Source organism: Stegodyphus dumicola, chromosome 3 (genome assembly GCF_044657685.1).
Source record: "Stegodyphus dumicola isolate Sdum_Otavi_A_Nest chromosome 3, ASM4465768v1".
NCBI lineage: Eukaryota > Metazoa > Arthropoda > Arachnida > Araneae > Eresidae > Stegodyphus > Stegodyphus dumicola.
This window is the reverse complement of record NC_140770.1, coordinates 52,820,000-52,842,200: the sequence shown is the minus strand read 5'-3', so window position 1 is coordinate 52,842,200 and position 22,201 is coordinate 52,820,000. Positions and strand designations below refer to the sequence as shown.

The 22,201-nt window shown below is 31.3% G+C and overlaps 1 protein-coding gene across 1 annotated transcript in view; it reads left to right on the top strand.

The window, feature by feature from the left end:
• Window positions 1-22,201, top strand: part of LOC118191499 (RCC1 and BTB domain-containing protein 1-like) — a 53,020-nt gene that overhangs the window by 7,140 nt on the left and 23,679 nt on the right. The window contains exons 3-8 of the mRNA XM_085812888.1: window positions 3,923-4,164; window positions 7,686-7,776; window positions 13,325-13,392; window positions 17,022-17,129; window positions 17,641-17,783; window positions 18,763-18,953. Coding sequence (XP_085669014.1) covers window positions 3,923-4,164; window positions 7,686-7,776; window positions 13,325-13,392; window positions 17,022-17,129; window positions 17,641-17,783; window positions 18,763-18,953 — 843 coding nt within the window. The remainder of the gene's footprint in view (window positions 1-3,922; window positions 4,165-7,685; window positions 7,777-13,324; window positions 13,393-17,021; window positions 17,130-17,640; window positions 17,784-18,762; window positions 18,954-22,201) is intronic.

Sequence of the window (22,201 nt, the reverse complement as noted above, 5' to 3'; positions counted from 1 at the left end):
TTGTTGGCGACAACATACAGTATACACATAAAAAATGTTAACGAATGTTACTTCTAAGAATTTTTTATTTCATAAAAATTTTAATATGATTTAAAATTTTGTAAAATGCCAGTAAATAAAGACAATAAATTTGTAAAAAGACATTAATTTAAAAAATTACTATGCTTTCATGGTTCAACATCCTGATTCGCCAGTTCGTATCATGTGACCCCACATGATCTCATCTCACTTAAACTATGCTACAAAAATCTAATTCTCTCAGTAATTATCTGTATTAATTTTAATTTTAATTTGGAATACAAGTTTAAATGCAAGAATTATTTCAATTCGTACGAATAGCTTACTCAGAAATTATGTAAAACCCCAGTGCTTTACTTCGCTAGTGTATTCTCATTAGAATTGATGAATTTAACCTTTGACTTTGCCTTTTCTATATTTTCACTTTCTGGTGAGTGGTGTAATTGCATTCTAATTGACTTAATTACAGTGAATCATCTTAGGGCATAAAATTTAAATATCTTGTAAAAATTCTATGTAATTGTATGCTAGTATTGAAAGAAACAATCAATTTGATAAGAAATGGTTGCAATTTGTTTTGAAAATGATGCATAAAAAGTAACCAGTGAAGATATTCAGTTTGGCATCAGTTGTACCATTATTGGCGACTTTATCATTTGCGCCGGCAAAATGGAAAAGTACCAATTTCTCTTATAAATGCCATGATTTTCTAACCTTGGCATATATTTAACCTGCACAGAAGTGACATTTTTCATCTTTAAAAACTATTTGTATGTACTGAAATATTCTATAATTTTTTCATACAAAAGTACCATTGTCTGGTTCATGCAAAGGAGTTTGTTTTTCTTGGGTGTTTGTGTCTGTGTGTGTGTATGTATACCTATCTCTCTCTCTCTATATATATATATGTTGTGGCTCAGTAAGATAAGAACTTTTTGATTGCCTCAAATTAAATTTATGATCACACAGACTATCTATTAAGCTAGATTACATTTTAGTAAAGTAGCTTAATTTAAAACTTCGAGTGCGTACTAATGCTAATAGATTAAAAATCAAATCAAAACCACCTACATATGACTCATCATAGTTGGTTCTTCAGAAGCATAGCCGTCTTTCTTGAGGTAGGAAGTATTCAATGAATTTGTATAAAGCCTTAGATCCAGAATCACCGGATCTTTGACGATTGCAGATTTCAGAATTTTCCAAGTTTTTAGATCACAAGTTTCAATCAATTAAGATTATATAGTATAATATTAATTATAAAATAACAATAATAAAATATTTTTCATTATTTTTTTTTTAAAAAAAGAGATATTTGGATAAAGAACAATTTTTTCAAAATCACGACCATGAAAAATTAAAATGTGACTTGAAGCTGAATTGGCAATATTTTCTGGATTTAAAGCTATACTACCAGTATTAATTGTTGGTAAAAGCATTGTCATTACAGCATAAGATTGCAGTTATATCATCTTTACTTACTGTTTCTTCTGATATCCATTAATCTGAAAATTTTGCTTTTCCTTTATGATATCCAAAAACCTTCACCTTCACGATTTTCATTGTCATCATGAAATTTGTTTGCTGTCTATAAATTATGCCAAGCATTTCAAAAAACATCTGCATACATGTCTTCTCATAAATTGCAATGTCTCACATATCAAATTTTATCTTACAATTTTTCTAGACTTCTTAGATCCTCTTATTGCAGCATTGGTTTTTTTTAAAAGCTGCTTTATATTTTCATTTCAGTGCATACAAAATTTGATATCCATTGTTTAATTGACGGATGTGCAATTTCAAGAAAAGATTAAAACAGAAACATTTTCATTTGCTAAAACGGTAATTCTTATAATATTAATAATAGACAGAACAAAATAGTAAGATCCTTCAAGTCAGAAAATTAAAGGAAGAGCACAATTTGTTATGTTCACTGAACTGGAGTTCTTCAGAATCTAATTCTCCCTTTCCTATTCCTATGCCAGCAAAAGAAAAGTGATATGAGTAACATCCCACTCCAAATATGTCTTGGGATTTTATTTATTGTTTAGGTCAAGCAAAAAAATGGAAACTTCTCAACCACTTAAGGCAGAAAGTTGGACCCTACTTTCCTGTCTACAGTACAACATGAATTAAAGTATTGTCATTGGCTTTTGGTGTGATTCCCTTATTAGTAGATGCCGTAATTTCGCACGTATAGTCCGCAGACACGATTTTATATAAAAAAAAATTTTTAAAATTGTCAGATAGTCCGCGGACTATACGTCCGAAATTACGTTTTTTTAATACGGCAATATTCCCATGCTTTTTAAACACATCCTTTAGTTTGCGCAAATTTCTCACCGCTTTCTTGTCCACTTCAAAATAATAGAGTAAAATCCTAGTATACGGTGCAGCCTTGGCGCGACTTTGCCAACACCAAAAATGATCCAAAGAACGTCTATATATATACTATACACGCATAGTATATATACTATATACATAGTATATACTATGTTTAACTATATATTTTCTTTGAATGACCCGTTAACTACTCATCGTATATGTCCCGTTTTTACTGCTCATCATAAAGTCGCCAAAAGTAGTCAAATCCCGTGTGCACCGGATACTAGGATTAAACCAATAACGGCCCGCTTCTCTATTTCCATCTTTTTCAGTTTTCTCAACTACCTCTCAGCAGTAAATCTCCGGCGATGTTTCATCAACGTTAGCGAAGATGAAAGACAAAATACGAAAACAAAATACTGTGCAACGTGCTATCCTCGTGATAAGTGGTAATGAAATATGACCTTCGACCCCACTCACTCGGTGTTGCCAAACCACGCTAAAGTAAACGAATCACGCTTTTTTTTCGTACTCCAGGTACTTGCTACTATGGCTCCTAAAAACCGAGTTGACGCATCCACTACTTTTCCCCCTCCCGGCAGTTGTGCTAAAAGCAGTGCGAAGGATACTTGGAATCTCACGCTTTTTTTATATTTGATCATCGGCAGTTCACGACAGCGTGTTTTTTAAATTTCAACAATTTTAACCGTGAACAACCAGCGTATTATCCGCACTGGTGGATAGTCCGCAGCTTCAAAAATTCGCATTTTAAACACAGATAGTCCGCGGACTATACGCGCGAAATTACGGTATTTAAAAGTGCTGTGGTGGAATCTCAGTCAATCTGAAGAAAAATTGTTTTTATCGCACACCTCCTTTTTCTCGATTACTAAGCATTCTTGAGGGGGGGGGGAATTCTAAAATAAATAAATAAATAAAAAATGTTACCATTTGTCCAAGAGACCAGATCATTCCAGATATTGGACATCTAAATTTTGAACTTTATATAATTTAGACAGATGTTAATAGTTTAACATCTGAAATAATTTTAAGTTTGCAGTTATAATAAGTCTATTAGTTTAAGAATTAGTCTACCAGAAATTAAAGATATAGAACATAAAATTTTATATTTAAAATGAGCTGTTTGAAATGGAAAAACAAATAATAGTAAAAAAAATTGCATAATATTTCATCATTAACTAATGCCACGCAGGGACACACTTAGACTTAATTGGAAAGGATAAAAATAGGTACTCAGGATAAAGAAAAGGCTTAGTTTTCAAGACTACAGCTGTATTTCAACAAATCACTTGTGCATGAAACTGCAATTTCTCTTAATTGACAGGATTTTCTTTGTTTTCTAGTGCACAAAATCCATAAATTGAAAATTATAAACATCTCAAACTATTTTATATTAATCAAAGTTTTGGCTGTGATGCACAAATAATTATTGCGCAAATAATTTAATTATTCTCTAGTTAAATATATCAGATTTTTGTTCTAAATCTTCTTTCTTTCAATCTGATATTTAACGTGCATTCTTTAATTTTTTAGACTATTTTTGTTACTTTTATTCCAGTTGAAAGCTTGTGTAAGAAAGGGATTGTGAGTTTTGCATATGGTAGTGGTCCACATGTATTGGCCATTACTTCTGAGGGAGAACTTTACAGTTGGGGTCATAATGGTTACTGCCAACTTGGAAACGGAGGAACTAATCAAGGTCTAAGCCCAGGCCTTGTTTCTACAAATTTGCTTGGACGTAAAATCGTAGAAGTAGCCTGTGGTAGTCATCATTCCATGGCACTGACAACTGAAGGAGAGGTTAGTTATGATACAACATATTTTTTTTTCTTTAACAATTCACAGACAAAATTATTATTTTATAGCTCCATTTTAGAGTGATTTTATTCTAAATGAATACATATTTTGAACTTTTTAAAACAAATATTACATCTTACCAATTTTAAAAACTGCTTTTAGTATAATTTTTTTTATGTAGAAAATAGAAAGTAACTAAAAGAATATACTAACTATATACTGTAGTTATTATGCTTATACATATTTTTTTTCAGTTTTCCAATGAGTACCTAGACAGTAGCACTTTATAACATTTTTCAATGGTTCCTTGTTAAAGCAGCCAGTGCATACATTTTGCTGACATTTAAAGCTAATTTGGTGAAATTAGAAAACATTATGATAATTCTCAGACAATTAAAAACCACAATATGTAGAAGGAAATAATATTTATTGCACTTTGTGGAACTCATAATTCAGCAATTGCTGGAATACAATAAAAAATTGTTGTAGAAGGAAATAATATTTATTGCACTTTGTGGAACTCATAATTCAGCAATTGCTAGAATACAATAAAAAATTGTTCAATTTTCTGTAGATTTGCACCAGATGATGAGTCTACAAAGTTTTATTTGTGATTCACTCTAAAATGTAGAGGATCAGCTTTTCTTATATGTCACTCTAATAAGCACACCAGAACCCAAAAATATTGCACTTCCCATACAATAGGATAATTCTTTATTCGTTCCTTGTTAAGTACTGGATAGAGGTTTGGTGCCTCTCTCCAGTACTTGACAAGGAAACATCTGTTCGATTCTCTCTCCATATTCACTGTTTCCGAAAATTCTTCTTATGCTATCTTTTTGTTTAGTGAATAGACTTAAATCAAAACTTTTGCCTCAAGGTCATGCTGTATGGCAGAGTTTCTTAAATTGTGCGTCGCCAAAAAATTTTAGCAGTTTTGATATTTCTTTAACTTATTATAATAATTTTACAATTACCAAATATTTTTACACAAAGTATCTGAAAATAGATAAAGATAAGACAATACAGACAAAGAATAAAACAAAAATGCTTCGACGCATTCTTTTTATAATGCAAACGTTTATTTTACTTGCTTTGTATGTGACGCTGTCATTTTGTCTGTTACTTATTTAAAATTTTCACTTTGTTCTATGTCTTAAAATTAGAAATTAAAGTTATTGACCTAAAACGGCAATTGTATATTACAGTACAAGTGAAAAAATTGACAGTTTACTCACACGTGTGTCGAATTTGCACAATGCTTATGGGGTTCTACAAAATTTTTGTAAATATTATGGGGTCCTGGGATCGCATAAAAATCTCAGTGATGAAAAGGGGTTGTGGCTGAAAAAAATGTATGGAATTTAGCTCAATTGATATAGTAAGCCACGACAGAAGTGGAATGGTTTCAATTTGCAGATAACTCCACACCACTCAAGCTCTATGTGAGCAGGTGTCCATTAATATTGCATTAGTACCCATTGCAGGGGTAAAAGGACTCTCAAGAGGGTGTGGAATTTGGTCATGATATTGGATGGCTGTGATGGAACCTACCAGGAATTACATAGAGGTTAGTGTGTTTGTTCATTGCTATCCCAGTCCATACAAGTAAGCCTCCTCCTCTGTAATAGTCTCTTTTGACAATGTTTGTTGCCTGATAGCATGTTCCTGGCTCTTTCCATGTCACTGCACTTATGAGAATCGTTCTAGATATTAAATTGAGACTCGTCCATAAAGAGTCTCGATTTGACTCATCCATAGAAAGTGGCCTCACTGCTCTGGTGTTCAACCGTGGTGTTCACGGGCCCAGTTCAACTGTGCTGTGTCATGTGATAGGGACAAAGGAACACAAACCACAGGTTGTCAGGTGTACAGTCCACCTTTATGCAATTGACATGGCACAGTAGGAGGAGTATGGGCTGTCCTGCAGCAGCAGAGAATATGCAGTGCCATCTGTCATGCTGTTAAAGATCTGTGACGTTTTGCACATAGCAACGGGAATTGATTGTCTGTCGTTGTGGATATCTTCTGGCTTCTAGATCCATGTCTTTTACTTGTGTTTTGATCCCTTTGGTAACTATTCCTGTGAGCATATTGATGATGCTACAATGTACATTCGGTTCCCTTGCAACAGCATATTGTCTTGCACCAGCTTGCAACATCCTCACAGCCCTCCAACACATTTCATCGTGCAAATGGTGTCTTTGGCTCATGCTTTCCACATTCTAAATGCTGTCCCGGATTGCACAGAACTGTCACTGCTTAAGAACTGAACTATCACTGCATTAAGTACAGCACTTCTCTTTTTCTTTTCTTTTTTTTTTAAGGCATTGTGGTATGACTGTGGGATTGCATTTTATGCTACTTTTGGTTACCTGTTTGCATTTGGTGATGCAACCTCTACCTTGTATGTAAACTGTATGTTTTAATTTCACATTCATACCTTTTCTTTTAGCATTTGTTGCATATTTTTTGAGTACATCTGCATTTCATACTTAGACTCATCAGGCATCTTTCTTAACAGAAAGAGGTTGCAGTAGGAGGACATTGGGTACTTAACTCTAGAACTATCAACATGAATTGTGAATTAGATAATTTTTAGCCATCCTGATAGCATGGCAGTAGGGAAGCCAACTACCGTAGCTTTGGTCCCAGGTTTAAATTTTGAAAAGAGCATGAATGTTTGTAAATGTATACTGTCTTTATGGCATGAGGATACTTAAAACTGCCATACTGAAAGGCTTTTTGAGAGGTTGGTGGAAGAGAAAGAGAGATAGGAAACATTGCACTTGTTCCCTGAGGGATTCTCCTTCAAAATTAGAGTGGAGTTAGGCAGATTTTATTGATCACCTAAGGTGTAAGTCAATCATAGTGCAAGCATGCACTCTTGGCTACAATAAAATTCATGAATCTAGTCTGATGTTACTGTCAGAAAACTGAAATAAGTTGCAATAAGTACTTTCGAACATCAGAAAAATACTGTTTTTACTGAAAAGATATGTTTATTCAAAGCAGTAATCTGATGTTACTATCAGAGAAGTGAGATAAGTCACAGATAATTTTTCACATTAGAAGAATGCTATTTTTTCTGAGAAGTTATAGTTATTCAGAGCAATTAAAAATATATATACTTTTGAGTTTATTTTATTGTAATTAGTCAAGAAATTAATTGTAATTAGTCAAGAATATTTTCAATTAAAAATTTTTAGCACATTCTTTCCTTGAAAATTATTTAATCTGATGGCATAATTTTCTCCCGAGTTATACTTGATTTTCTGAAGGTTTTTCATTAAAAAAATTATTTAAGTAATTTTTTTGATGGTGGATTTAAAGTGTACTTTTAACAATCACCATAACATGGTGATTAGTACAAAAGCTGCATGGTGATTACTGAGCATAAGAATGATAATTTTCATTAATATTAATTGTCTTAAGCTACAAAGTTTACAAAGTAGTTGTTTTCTTTTTCATGAATGTTTTAGCAATCTACATTTTATTAATTTTGTGTATATATCTATCTATAGGTGTATTCTTGGGGCCAAAACAACTGTGGGCAAGTAGGCCTTGGTACTACAACTAACCAACCAACTCCAAGAAAAATTACTGCTGGAATAGGTAATAATCATTTTTATTTTTATAATGAAATGAATGGGAATTATAGTTAACTGTTAAGTTAAAACAAAATATGAGCATATGACTTTCTTGTATGGCCTATTAAATTATACACATTTTTTTGCTTCATTTCATTTAAACTTATTTCCTCAAATTTCGTTACAGACATATTTCTTATTCAATCAATTCGTTTTTCACTTCGCGGCAAGGCAAAAATATATAAAAACTCAAAACATCTTCATTAAAAATTGTAAAATTTAGGAAAACATAAAACACCAAATACAGTTAAAAACAAGTTAAAAAAAATTTACATTTAAAATTTGAGTTTTTACACAAAAACAAGCAATTCATCGAGCAGGCAAGAAGGCAGATTTTTGGTGCACAAAACTGAAAATTTACTTTTGGTTCCACTCAGCAAAAAGACTAAAGTTGGTGCTGAACCTGACTCAATTCATTGTTCTGCTAAGAGTTTCATATGTAAGCAAATGGCAGATTCATTAGACTTGGTTGTACTTAAACAACTTTTAAATTGTTGATAATTCTACAACTGTTGCATGCAAATTAACTAAAGACATTAAAATCTTAGAAACCTAGAAATGGTATTATTATATATTTATATCCAGCTGTTGACAATATTAACAATGTAAAAAACCATTTAAACTTTATTTGGCTTTAAAACTATCACTGTATTTTTGACTAAAATCATTTTCAGTAGTATTTTTTGCTGGATGGAGAGGTGGCATAACTGTGAATCGTTCTGCTGGAAAACTTGATTGTTCCTGCTTTGGACTCAGCAACTAAAGATTATTACTCTCTTTCTAAAGTGAACTCTATACTAAAGATTATTACTCTCATTATTACCATCAAGAAATGGTGATAAAGAGAGTGATTCAAATTAAATGGCTGCAAAAGAAGTTAGACCAGCTAATTCTTCTAGAAGTATTCAACTCATCAGTTGCTAAAAAATTTAGGAAGCATTATGAAAGTTGTATGTTTTAGGATTCATGAACAGTAATGGTAACCCTTAGTGTGTTATAGTGGTGTACTCTCAAATAGGTCTATGGCTATAGCCAAAATGCATCATCATTTGAAATCTGTGAATGGTGAGTTTAAGGGAAAAATTTTGAATTTTTTATTCGAAAGTGGCACAAACTCCTAAAATGAAATATTTTTCAAACCACAAAAAGGCGACTGGAAAAGCAATTAACACTTCTTATTTAATCAGTTGTCATGTAGTTCAATCTGGTAAAACTTACTCAATTGTGAAAAATCTTTTTAAACCTTCTGTTGTGGAGATGGTTAAATATAAGATGAAAAAAGCAATAAGATCCCAGTGTATAATGATGTATAATGACAGGTTAGCTCAACGCATGAGAGATTTAGCAGCCAGTATAAAGAATGAACTTATTTTTTGTCTGAAATCATGCAAATTTTCATTAAAAATGGATGAAACTACTGATGTAGCTCGACTTGCAGTATGAATTATGATCATTAGGTATGAGCATGAAAACCCATTATTGGAGCATCTTCTGTTATGGAAATCTCTACCAACATGTACTACTGAAGTGGAAATATTTGGTCTCCTAAATTCTTTTCTTTCTTGAAAAGAATAAAATATTATGGGATAGCTGGATTGATATTTGTACAGATGGAGCAAAGGACATTAATGAAGTAATTAACGTGAACAAAGGCCATGAATGACATACTTATTAAAAATATCAACAAAAACTTTTCTAGTATCTATTCCATAAACCATAAGCAGGCACACTTGTGGGGGGGGATTAAAAAGTGGTTCGCCATTTATAATGAAACACCACAAAATGTCGTTTCGAGACTATGCCCCTTTGGGCTAATAAAAAAAATCTGAAAGCTTTCAGATTTTGTATTATGGACAAAGCAGAAATTTTTTAATGTTTTGTGTGTTATCTTTATTTATTAAATAGTATGTTCTTCACACTTAAGCCACATAAAATTCAATCAAACAGCAGCATCACAAAATATTTAAAAACAGTATATCTTTAGAATTTCTGATGGAGCTAAAACTGTTTTTCCGTTACATTGTTGCCATTGCTCGCTTTGCAATCATAGAGTTTGTTACCAAAAATTTGTTACAGTTTTACAAATATGAAATAAATAATAAAACAAATTTGAAATTCAAAATTTGGCTGTCAGGTGGAGGATTAAGTTATTCAAAATTTGATCGTTGTAGGTAGCGTCATTTTTTTCATAGTGCCAGAAACATACATACGTGCGTGCAGATTCTTCATTATTTAATTTCTTTAAATTTAATACCGGTAATAATATTTGATGGCAACAATTTAAAAAGTTATACTCCGTTTATAATGAAATCACACAAAAGGCCATTTTGAGACTAATAGCCCTCCTGGTCTTTTGATGAACTTAATCATTCAGGGCAAACACACAAATGTATTTATTGCTTGTGAAAAAAATTCTTTCAAGAAAAAGTTAGAATTTTTGCTAATTAGTATGCACCCCAATGACTCTGATTGCTTCTCAACAATAAAAGGCTTTTTAGAAGAGAAAGGGGTTGAAATAGAGGACATTTATTGAAAAAATTATTCAGCAGCTGAAAGGCTTGTCTGAAGATTTTGATCGGTATTTTCCAAATGAACAGTAAACTAAACACCAAAATGAATCATTGATTAAAAACTCATTTATTATCAATGCATGACCTTCAACCATGTCAGCAGCCACAACCATGTCTGATTCATCCTTGCAAGAAAAATATAATTTAATGCTTTCAGTGAAATTCTGGTGCAGTTTAAAATAAAAGATGAATATTCTCAATTGTCACAGAATCTTGTACTGGCACTTTTTCCATTTGCAACTACATGTATGTGCAAAGCGAGGTTCTCAGGATATGTATTGATGAAAAATAAATACCGCAAGAGATGTAATGCCGAACTAGACACGAGAATTCGACTTTCAGCCATAAAGCATAAAATTAAGTATATGTGTGATAATAAAAGACCACGTATCACATTAAAATTTAAATGTCCTGTTTGAATATGTTATTTTAAAAACCTTTGGTTGATTTTAAAATGGTTTTCGAAGCAAATAATATGAAATAATAATATATGAAATAACTACTATAAAAATGAAATATAAAATAATTGTCATTTTTGCAGCAAATAATCCATTTACAAAATTTTGCTTTTAAACTAGTCTTTTGAGGCAAACCAGGGTTTCCATGATAAAAATGAGCATTAAAAAGGGTTCCACTTATCAAAAAGATTAAGAAACATTGTACTAGATTTTTATGTTAGTTATATTCCTGACATGGTTGCTTAGGGAATTTGTAACATTCCTCATCATTGCAGCTTAGAATATACTAGGCATACAAAACAAACAGTAAAATTTAACATCGGGGAACTTAATTTTTTGATCAAGAAAAGAAATCAAATAAATCTTCTATGGCCCTGCATTGTTAGGCTGTAAAATACAAATAAACTTTTAGCAGTTATAAGGAAGTCATAAAACTGTTTTGGTAAATCATTTTTTAATTCAAGGTAATTCTTTGATCTGTTGGCTAAATTAAAACGGTTACATTTAGGGTAAGAAGTATAATTCTATTTTTGTTTTTGCTGGCATGTGCTCAGTAGTTCTTAATCGATGAGACAGCAATTTTCAATTCATTTACAACAAGTGGCACCAAAGTTTTTTTGAACCTATAAAGAAAATACCAAAGTATTCTTTCGATTTTTCTATTTATTCCACAGGAAGGTAATACTGGCCAATGCTCAAGGATGTTTGGATTTTCTGATTATCAATAACTTTTATTTTATGCAGTTCAGTTGCAATGGTACAAGTAAGAATTGTCAGTTTTTCCTTGCTCTTTTTTTTTTTTTTTTTTTTTTCCCTTTCGTTAAAACATGAGCAGACATGTCATTAGCACCTGCTAAGGTCAAGAGGCATGGAAATAGCAGACCTGTTTCATCACAGTCACAAACATTTTCTAACCACGCATTTTCTTTTCTTTTTGTTCGTGAACTCTTTGGACAAAGCTACAGTCAAAAAATTTTTAACCCTTGCAAATTCCAACACATTTTTTTTTAATAAGCAAGCCATTCATGTGAAAATTTTCAGTCTTTCTAAATATTTATCTCTTCTGAGAAATCTCCAACTTTTTAAATAAGCATCAATCTAGAAACAGAAATCTTTTCTTTTTGTTTTAGTATAAAACACTCATAGAGTACTTTATCAGTGTTTCCATTTTTAGGCTGCCTCAAAGTTTTCCTTTCACCAGGAACTTTGTTACTTTCTGCAGAGGGAACAAATTTCATGAATTCTCCCCAAGATATAATTTCATAAATTGTGAATGACCTACTATTAGTCTCTCATTAAATTTTATTGAATTTTGCTTTTTTCAGGACAGTAAATAATTTCTGGTACCTTAATAAAAACAACATTCTTTCGTCTTTTAGGTGCTAAAGAATATTCCATTTTTATTTGATAAAATTTGGATGAAAATTTTAAGTCAATGAAATTTCCTTTTATCTTTTATCATCAGTTTCTTTTACATATAGATAATTGATTAAATTAATTAAAATACATGCAAGATAACTTTTCTTTCACATTAAAAAGATATCCAAAAGTGTAAAAATTTTTACCAATATGATGTTCAGTTTAAAATCAACTGATTCAAATGCATGGTATTAAAAGCAATTTTCTAAGTAGAAATGTTAAAGTCACTTTATCCAAATTTCACCCTATGCTGTGACCTTGGTAAATGCCTGGCTGAACTTTAAAATCTCGGGTATGTTCTCATTATTTACTAACTGTGCATTTCTGTGTCCAAGAAGGGAAGAGGAGTGTTTGTTTTAGAGGATGAGTTCTGTGAACAAAATGATGATGCAATGGTGGAAGTTACATTATAGATGGTGGAAGTTACATTATAGTCACATCTTCATAAGTCAACATCTTTTAAAATAGAGCAGTGTATTTGTGCTCACATTTTAGTTACAAACAGAGTTCCAAATAATAGTCTTATATATATATATATATATAGGTTTTATGATGACTTTTCTCAGTGTCTCATTTACTCACTTATTCATTAAAAAAAAAAAAAAAAAAAAAAAAAACTTTCTAAAATATTCCTGTTATTTGAGCTTTCTTAGTTAGCTAAATCCTGGCTAAGGCTTTTACTACGTATTTTTTTCCTTTGTTTTTGTATTAAGTTTTTACTATTCTCAAAAATTTATCTAAATGTCTTTGAATGACTAAACAAATATTTAATAGGAGCCTCATGAAGAATCTGAATTGAATATTTTTTCCTTTAAACTTGAATTTTTATATGTACTGATTTTTTTATGGTATGAAATTATATTAAAACTCTGTTTGCCTCTCTCCAGATTTGTTATTTTTTATATTGACTATTATTTGAATAAAATGTTTTTATTTTCATCTGAAATGTCAACTGTTGATATTTCCTTAAGCTATTGCTTTGATTGCTATATATAAATGTTTTCTGTGAATACCATGTAACTTAATGAAGGTATGTTAAAATTTTCAATGATATAATTTTCCCCAGGTTCAAGAAAATGTATATCTATAGCATGTGGACAGACATCTTCCATGGCTGTTTTAGATAATGGAGAGGTAGGTGTATTTAATAAGATAACATTTTATAATATGTAGAATAATATTCAGTAATATTTTGATGTAATGTATGAATGCAATTTCAGTATTGAAAGTTAGATTTTTTAATTGATTATGCCAAGCATATAGTGAACTACTTTAAGATTGAGGCCTTCATAAAAGACTTTCTTAGGGGAACTGGCTCATATTCACATTATGCATAGGAAAAACCATGAAAACTCTGTGTTCTAGTTCATGTTGATGTTTTTTGTCTTAAGTGTGTAGAGACTAGGTATTTTTTGGAAGCCGTAAAAATAAAAAATGAGCAACGCTCCCGCCGGGAATCGAACCATGTAATGGTCTGCACACTGGAATATGCACCCAGTGTGCAGACCACCACACTATGAAGGCATGCTAAAAAGGCATAATATAAGTGTGTGAAAAAGTTGTTTATACTAGCATCAAAGTTTATATTTCATAGTAATTTTTGTATGTTCTGAGTGTCCACACGCCCACCAAAAAGTAGCATACTTGTTAGCAACTTTGGAGAGCATTCACAAACTGATTGACAACTAATTTTATGCCAAGCTTAATGTGCCAGTGTCAAGAGCCATTTACAAAATTGGGTTACTGTATGGATTCTGTAAAAAAGCAGTCAAGGAATAAAATTAAAAAAGCAAGGAACATTGGTAGTAAATTGAATAGGCTACCTTTTTTAAGAAATTCTTGTGTAATTTTCTGTACTGTTATTTTATCCATATATAGCTACAGGTTAAAGCAAGGCCAGCACCTGTATATCCAAATAGGCATATTAGGTATTGACGTCCGTGGTAATTACTAAGGTTTCATTAAGGAAGGAATTCTGAGGAAGAACCATAGGATTAGGTGGTCCCCCACCCCTTTTCCCTGCTACCAAGCTGTCAGAGATTTTCCATTGCCATGTATTTTGAGTGCTTCCTTGCTGCACAGACACTGTATGCTGACAAATGTTCATGCTTTCTCCGGGATTCAAACCCGAGCCCTTCAGTACAGCGGTCAGAGACACTAACCACTATTCTCCCTGAGCAGCTGTCTCCATATACATAACAATCTGTTTCCGCTTAAAAAGGGGGGAGGCAGAATTTCACAGATTTAGCATCGTGCACAATTTGAGCATTTCACACTGGTGAACAATAAATAAAGCAAATAGTAGCACTAAACGAGGTACAACTATCTTCACACCAATTTCTAATCCATATTCTAACACACTGCTTGCAATTTTTTGCATTGCATTTCCATAAAATTTGGTCATTTAAGATATATAACTTTGTAGAGACATTAGCTATTTTTGGAAGCAGGCAAGATGAAAAATTAGCAATCACTTTCGCCGGGAATCGAACCATGGACCTCTGGAATACTGGAACAGCGTGCAGAACCACTACACCACGAAGGTGGGAGAAATGCCTTATATTCTCCACCTTTTAAAGGGCAACTGGAGTTTTTAGGGGACCCAATCACCAAATCCTAGGTGTAGAGAATCCTCATCCAACACCCTTTTAGTTCGGGACCACTGTAGAGACATTAGGATTTTTTTGAAGCCAGAGAGATGAAAAATGAGCAACGGCTTTGCTGGGAATCGAACCACGGACCTCTGGAATACCGGCCCAGAGTGCGAAACCACTATACCACGAAGGCACACTAGGAGGGTGGGAGAAATACCTTATAACTTATGGAATGTGAATCTTTGTATTCTCTATTCTGAAAAAATGTGTTTTTTTCATTGATCGACAAACTCCACAGTTATATATTCTGTTATATATTGTTATGAGAAAAACAAGTGCCACTAATCATAAAAATGATGGTTGAAATTCAAAGATGCAAATTCGCATATACTTTTAACAGATATGTGTTATGCATATATCTGGGTTACTAAAATAAACACTTTTTGATGACATCAAGGGTTGTCACATAATTCTTTTGGTGACTTAATTTGTGCCTATCATTTCTATGAAATGCAGATAATCAGAAAGCACCACTATTATGCAACATGACTTGAAAGGTCTGTATTACACAACAAAAATACCTTTAATCAATTGTTGGAAATATTACCACATTTCACATATATAAAGTATATGACTCTGTTAAAAAAAAGAAAAAAAAAAAATTGCTTTTGTTTTCCTTTATACATATTCATCTTATATATGAAATGGAGATTTTCAAGTCTGAGATGAAATATTAAACTCATTCTCGTGCTTTCTTTTGATTTAGTGGCCTTTTACTTCAGTATTTAAAAAATGGATTTTTTATTATTAGTTGAGAATAAAAGCTATGTTTTTATTTATTTAATTGTTTTTATCCTAGTGGTTTCATTTTTGTGACTCATGTATATAAAATAGGATACCTATTTATCATTTATTTAAAATCAATTTGAGACTGAACTAGAATATCTTGTTATGTGCCTGATGAAATAAGAATTTGATATAATTTATTTTGACTGTTGTTCACTTTATTTGAAAATTTGTAATTCACTTAAAGAGGGAGCAAGTTCCTCTTCTCTCCCTCACCTTTATCAAAGAACAGCAAACCTAAACGTTTTTAGAAGAAATGAAGATAGATAAATTATCAAGAAATTTTTGTAATTTGCTTTATCACATGTTGATTGTGACAACATGAGATGGAATAATATATTAACAGAATTCATTTATAGCTCAATTATAAATAAAAATGATGTCAAGGTTTTATTTTTCATAAATAGGTAAATGCATTTGCTTAAATAAAAATCTGAACTATGTCACACATTTCTGCAGTGTTTTTTTGTTGGGCTGTTTTGCTGAACCTAAGTCTTTTAATGTTTTGACTATGTGCATCAATATCAGGATCTACAAAATTATATCAGCCGTTGTTTTTAAAATGTTCAAATCTTGCAGCTCATAAACTCTCATTAGCTTGAAATTTAATCAATGATTCATTTCTTGCTATTTTGTGGAAGGTAGGCTTTAATTTGAATTATTATTATTTTAAATGCAAGAGAAAAACAAGGAAATAGCAATTATTTTCTGTCCTCCGTTATGAAGATGAAATTCGCTTACCAAGGAGTAATCAAGGTTACATAAAACTGAAGTGAAAATCTTATGAGTATGTTGTGACATCACACTTATCCATTAAGGGCACTAAATTTCACTATTTGGTGACAGTTTTCGATTGTCAAAAATTGTCCACCAGAAAATATGTAAAGGCCAAACATTATTTATACAGATGTAAATTTCAATTTTGTCATAGGAATTTTCTATATAAATATTTAACTTTATAAATGTCTTGTTTATGTCTGTAATTGGGACTGTTATGCACAAAAAAGAAAAAAAAAATTAAATCTGTGTATTTAAATTGCATACATCAATAATTATTTACTTTATTTTTTAGCATTCTCTATTAACATGTCAACTTTTATTATTTACTGTTTTTATATTCAGAAGTAATAGCTTATGTTATCTGGATTCTAAAGATAATCGTGAATGAAATCTGTTTGCTTTTTCCTACAGAATATCTGAGTTATTAAATGTAGTATTTAAAAAGAAATTTGGAAAGTTTTTGTTTTATGTATAATTATAATAATGTCTAATAATTTGCATTTAATCATTAGACAGATTATTGATTTATGCCTTGATTTTTAGGTTTATGGATGGGGATATAACGGAAATGGACAGCTTGGCATAGGAAGTAACGCCAATCAAGCTAATCCATATCGTGTTTCTAATCTTCAAGGTGTAGTAATTCAGAAGGTAAATACTTTGGCTTCTTAAAAATATATATACATAAATATAAAAAAGTTATTAGTATTTCTCATTTGGTATATGATAAAAAATTATTTAAAAGTTTTCCTTTCGTACATTTAATATCTCAATATATGAATTTTGAAATCTGGTAAAGGGATATGTTTCTTAACTTTTTAGTTTAGTAATCAAGGCATGCCACCTCTGACAAATTATATGTGTTTAATGGCATAAATATACAGGGTCAAGTTATATTAATATGACCACTTTGATTTGATATCAGTGCTAAGTAGCCAGTGATATAAGGCATAATAAGTATTTAAACTCTTTACATTGTTTATTCAGATATATTAAAGATTTAATTTTAAATGATTTAAAAAATTAATTATGAAATCTTACTTTCTGTGATGGTATTTCCCCCTTTTCTGATTTTATCCTTTGTTAAAGGATTGAATTTGAAAAATAAATGGAGCTCAGTTTTGAGTACATAAAGTATTTTCCATTTTCTTCTAAATTTTAGGTTGTATGTGGTTATGCTCATACAATGGCACTCTCTGATGAAGGTGTGTTGTATGCATGGGGTGCTAATTCATACGGGCAACTAGGTACTGGAAACAAAGCTAACCAAGTATTACCAGTGAGAATAGCATCTGAAATAGGAAGGTAGCTATTTCTTTTCTGCAATATTTATTTGCTTTTTCCATGTATCTAAATGAATACATATTTTGTGACTAGTTGTGACTGTTTGTGACTTTTAATATAAGGTGTGTCAATTTAAAGAGAAATTCGTAGGTGCAGCCTGTTTTTTTTTTGTCCCTTCCCAATCATTAATCTTTTTCAGTTTTTAATATTCTTTGCTATACAATTGAATGGTATAAAGATTTGAGATTGATATTTCAGTTAAAAGATGTATGACTGAATAGTGTATTTGCTTTTATAATTTCTTTTAAAATAAAAATTTACTTTTTTAACTTTAGTGGAGTTCACTTGTAAAAATCATTTACTACATTGATTGGAAACTACCTCATTTTTAATCATGATTTTCATTTTCAGACTCGCTGCATTTTGAAATATGTCCCCATTATTGTTTGAAAGGATGTATTTTATTCTGTATATTTTTGAAGAAATTAATAACAGTATACTGTAGCAAAACTTGCTATGGCATATTAGTATGTTGCTGTGCCACCTTTCAATGAAGTGATAAAGTAGAAATTATTAAACATTTATTATTATATCATTTTTATTTTATTTGGAAATCTTTTTAATATATTGTTTAATTTGTATGGAGTACTATGATATTTCAGTATCATGTAATGAAATTTAACTTCAAATTTTTTATCATCACATTAATCTTGTGGCATCTAAATATTGAAAAGACTTTTAAACTGTTGAGACTTTTGAAGCTGATTTTATATTGATTTATTACTTTGCTGTAAGTCTATAAATTATCATGTTTTTTCCTTTCTTTTAATTGTCTAGAGAAAATATTTTTGCAAGCAAAGGGTATTTAATTTTTTTTGTTGTTTTTAATTTCATCCTGAAAATTTTGTTATCATTGGTAATTTAAGTTCCAGATATTGATATTTGCACATTTGTTATGTTTCCTGATGCAGTAAATTTATTGTGACTGTTTTTCTGCCAGGGTTGTGGAAATTGCTGCCTCTCATTACAATCATATATCAGCTGCATTAACACAAACATCAAAAGTTTATATGTGGGGCCAATGCCGTGGCCAAGCTGTTACATCAGCAGCAGAAACCCCATTCCACTCTCTACATGATGTTTTTGCATGTTTTGCTTCTCCTGCTGTAACATGGAAACCTATGGATTTAGGTAAAAACTATTTTAATACTACTTTCTTAAAGGTTTTGTGTTTGTGCCAACTGTTAGAATATTTTACTCTAATTTTCATATAACTTATTACTTGTTTTAGTTTTTTTTTTTTTTTTTTTTTTTTTTTATCTGGAAAGTAATGAGCTTCATTTTTTCTATCACAATTTCTTGATTGTGCACATACAAAAACTTAATATTCCTCAAAGTACATACCTTCTGCATCAATACATTTTTAGCAGCACGATGCCCATTCTGTGTATGTCTTTTGAAAGTCCTTGGCTGGGATGTCTTTTAAAAGAACTGTCGTGTTTGCTTGGATGCTCTCCACAGTGCCCAAATGATGTCTTTTAATCACCTGTGTCAATTGAGAAAAAAGTCTGGGGGTAGGGATAGGATGGGATTCTAGGATGAGTGGGGAACCATTGCTATGCCAATCCGTGTCAGGTAGGACATCACAACAAAGTCGTTGTGAGAGGTTGCATTATCATGATGCAGTTTCCATGACCCTTGGAGCGCTTTTTGGACTTTGGTGACCCTGCTGTAACTTTTTCTGCATCGTAAGTATAACAAGGTCACTACACAGTAGTTCACGCTACAGCACTTCCTGACCTGATGAGAGCACGAGAGCTACTAACCCCACTATTGTTGGAAAGCTTAAGGCCCCTCCCACTCCTTTTCATCGGTAGCGCCACTCGGCTCTGTACAGTCGCTTCAGAGTCAAGTGGGGCTCGTTACTTCCCGGGCATACCCTGTTTTTTTCCTTGTATGTGGATAGCATTTCTGAACTTTGATATAATAAAATAATACTGTGTTTGATATTTAAAATCAAATGCATTGAAACTTCTTGAAGATCATTGATTCCAGAGAATTTTGCTTTTCTGTGGAGCTGATCCGTGATATTAAGATGTCTAATGATGGGTACAATTATTGATATGCATAGTAATTTACTCTGTTATAGCCTGTTAAAAAAAAAAAAAAAAGCAAACGAGAACAGGGGTTCTCAACCAGGGAGGAGTTTCATAGCTTCAAGGAGGAATGCAGTTAATCTTTTATTTAATTGTGAAGTATTTAGTTTATGAATATAAAAAAATGTTTTATGTAGGTTTCAATATTTAGCAATATTTTCTGTTTTGTTTTGTTTAATTTAATGAAACACATTAAAAATAACCAATTTAAATAAATGTATATGTATTTTTTTAGCTTTAGAAAGATGAGAGGAAAAAAGATCATCCAGCAGTAGTGAAAGGGATGCATGAGAGGTTGAGAATCACTGAACTAAAAGCTAATTGTAGAGTCTACTAAACAAAATACTGTAGCAAAAGTGTGTTATATTAATAATGTTTAATAAAATTACACATTAATCACAAAATATAATATGGCAAAAAGCAATCCATAGAAATAATTTATTTTACACTTAATTTTCTCAAATATTGTTAATGAATAATTTGAAAAATGCTAACTATTCAGATAATAATTCTAGGTTCTTAAATATTTCCTTTTCTTTAAAAGTTTTTTGGATTTGCATTTTTGTTATAGTGGTATTTTCTGCTCGCTATCTTTCCCAACAGCATCCAAAGTGACTTTTAATCTTGTTTTCAAGTTCAGTATTTTTACTTTTTGTTTTGCAGGTATTTTAATGTAAGATTACTTAAAATTTACTGTATACATGCATTCATAAAACTGCAACTTCAAAAGTGGCCAATTGCAGTAATCTGGAAAGCAGAGAATGAACTGCCATTACATGCCGATTTCTTTTACTTTGTCTGCTACATAAAAAAGTACTTCAATGATGTAATGAATCTTTTAGAGCAATGGTTTTCAGCTTTTTTTGCTGCATGTATCCGTTTTACCATTGCTAGAAAATCAATCATTTCTTCCTTTTCCAAACTTGAAAAATATGCATTTATCTATATTTAGTTTATTTTCTAAAGTGTTTTATAAATTAGACAAAAAAGTACAGAAAGTGTTGGTGAGTATCATAACTTGAAAAAAGTAGTTTTATACATTAACTAAAACTGAATTAAGAAGCTCCGTGGGTGAGAATCCCTCTTTTGGAGTGTTATAAATGAAAATAAATTATTTTTCATTGAGATAAGGATAAATTTATGTCTAAGAAATGCATAAAATATCTATCATCATAGAAAAGTAGTTTTTCTTTTTAGAGATACATTTCCTTTTTGTGTAGTATAGTTGAAGTCCAGAAATCCGCAAAGCTTGGGACCAGAGGTTGTGCGGATTTTAGGATTTTGCAGATTTCAGGACAGAAAAGATAAAGCATAATATTCGTACTAAAAGTGCAAAATAAATAAGGCGTATTAGATACATTTAATTAAATTATTATATACATTATTGCAGTAATTTATTATAGTATTATTACATATATAAATTGATTATATTATTCATTGTATTATATGTACACATCTTCGAAGTTTGCCGATTCTCATGCAAAGATTTCTGGTTTCGGATTCCGGTGTTAGAATCACTGTTGCGGTAAAATTTCAACAGCTTTTCTTTATTTTTCCGTATATCATACACAATTGTGTTGCAATTGCATACCATTCTGCTATAAATAGAGGAGTAGCACCTGCTTCCATCTTTTGCAGAATTTGCACTTTTTTGCGTTACCGTCAATGCAACGTGTTTACGTTTTTCAACATTGCAAGCAATAAAATCATGAGTGTGTTTCTTATCTGTCACTGTATTAAAAAGGGCTGAAATTTAAAATATTCTTAATTTATCCACAAAATATCATCATTAAAAAATAGGCAGCACTAAACAATTTTGTGAAATAACTAAGCTCAGAAAATACAACAACGTGAATCGTGAACTTGAATGAAGAGTTGAGTGAATCATCTGCTTTTTTACCTCGATGCAGAGATTAGGGGAAAAAACTTTTATCTTATTTTTTTAAACTTTTTTTATGTCAATAATTTGGTATTTCCGTTATGACTCATCATTATTCGGTAATAATGACGTCATTATTCAGTAAGTATTTTTTCTTCGATATTTCGTACTCAATGTTGCGGTTTCCGGAACCTATAAACTGAATGTTTATATTTTGAGAGGCAATGCGGATTTCAGGTCGCCGGATTTTCGGTATTTGACTGTATTTGAGTATTTAATGTTGTAACTAAAGCATTTTGGTGGTTGCAAATAAATTTATTTGATGTTCAAGTTAGAGAGTTCTCTTTTTTAGAGAAGTGTATTATAATTATTAATGTTGATGTTAATTTGAATTCTTAGACTTG